The 953-nt window shown below is 47.2% G+C and overlaps 1 protein-coding gene across 1 annotated transcript in view; it reads left to right on the top strand.

Moving 5' to 3' along the window:
- The first annotated feature begins 239 nt into the window (after nucleotides 1-239).
- ZDHHC17 (zinc finger DHHC-type containing 17) overlaps nucleotides 240-953 on the top strand; it is a 96,943-nt gene continuing 96,229 nt past the window's right edge. Inside the window, exon 1 of the mRNA XM_005419206.2 lies at nucleotides 240-281. Within this exon, the coding sequence (XP_005419263.2) occupies nucleotides 240-281 (42 nt within the window). The remainder of the gene's footprint in view (nucleotides 282-953) is intronic.

Below are 953 nucleotides of genomic sequence, written 5' to 3'. Positions count from 1 at the left end.
ATGGATAGGGAGGCACCCATCCACAGTTCCAGAAGTCAAAAAGGTGAGAAAGCAAGAATAGAGTAGAGCAGAACAAAACTCTTAAGACAGCGGAACTGAAAGTGGTTTGGTAGGGAGGTATTGTGAATCTTGTGCTGTAGCAACGCAGCACTGAATGTTGCCAATACAATCTGATCCACAGTCATGATGGGTAATAATGTGACCCTTCACTGTGATCTTCAGAGCCTCTTTTGGCTAACATGAACATCCAGGCTAGGAGGGGCTATGACCAGCCCCTGAAGGTGAGGGTAACTCAGGTTCTTGTTGATAGATCCTGCTTCTCCTCGGCCAGGGGGTGCAAACCCAGCCACAGCAAAGCACCCTGCAGCCTCTGCAAATGGCTGATTGCTTCAATTCATTAACCATTAACATTCCAGTCTCTCACAGGGGGTACTTCACTGGAAGGAACCCTTTCATTCAGCTGAACTTGGCAAGAGCAGCTACCAGCACCAGCGAGACATGCAGGCTCTTGTTCTGCCACCCTGCTGGTCACACAGAAGCTTTCCCATCCTGGCAGCTTCACTTGACCCCCTGGCATGAGTCAGTGCTTCTCCATATTAAACAAGTTCTCTGCTACCTTCCTGCTTTGGAGATGGAAGTTGGTATTTGGCAGGGGAATGGCCTCATGTCAGAGGTATTTGCTATTTTCTTGTCTCCTGAAAACAGGCTGATTTCGAAAAGATTATAAAGCACTCTGGTAGCTCAGTTATTGTGAACTCCATAAAGACTTGTTGCAGTTTGGTACCCATTTTCCCAAGAAATCTGATCTGCAGTAATCACAGTTCTTGCCCAAGCAAAGACAGAGAGAATAAGAGCCTTGTTGATGCTGCTTCGGGCTGATGAAGGCTTTGTGGTCCTTGATAAAACAGCTGAGAGCAAAGAGCTGGCCTATTGGGATTTTCAGGTCTCCTTCT

This window comes from Geospiza fortis, unplaced genomic scaffold (assembly GCF_000277835.1).
Source record: "Geospiza fortis unplaced genomic scaffold, GeoFor_1.0 scaffold166, whole genome shotgun sequence".
Taxonomy (NCBI): domain Eukaryota; kingdom Metazoa; phylum Chordata; class Aves; order Passeriformes; family Thraupidae; genus Geospiza; species Geospiza fortis.
This window is presented reverse-complemented; position numbering and strand designations above follow the sequence as displayed.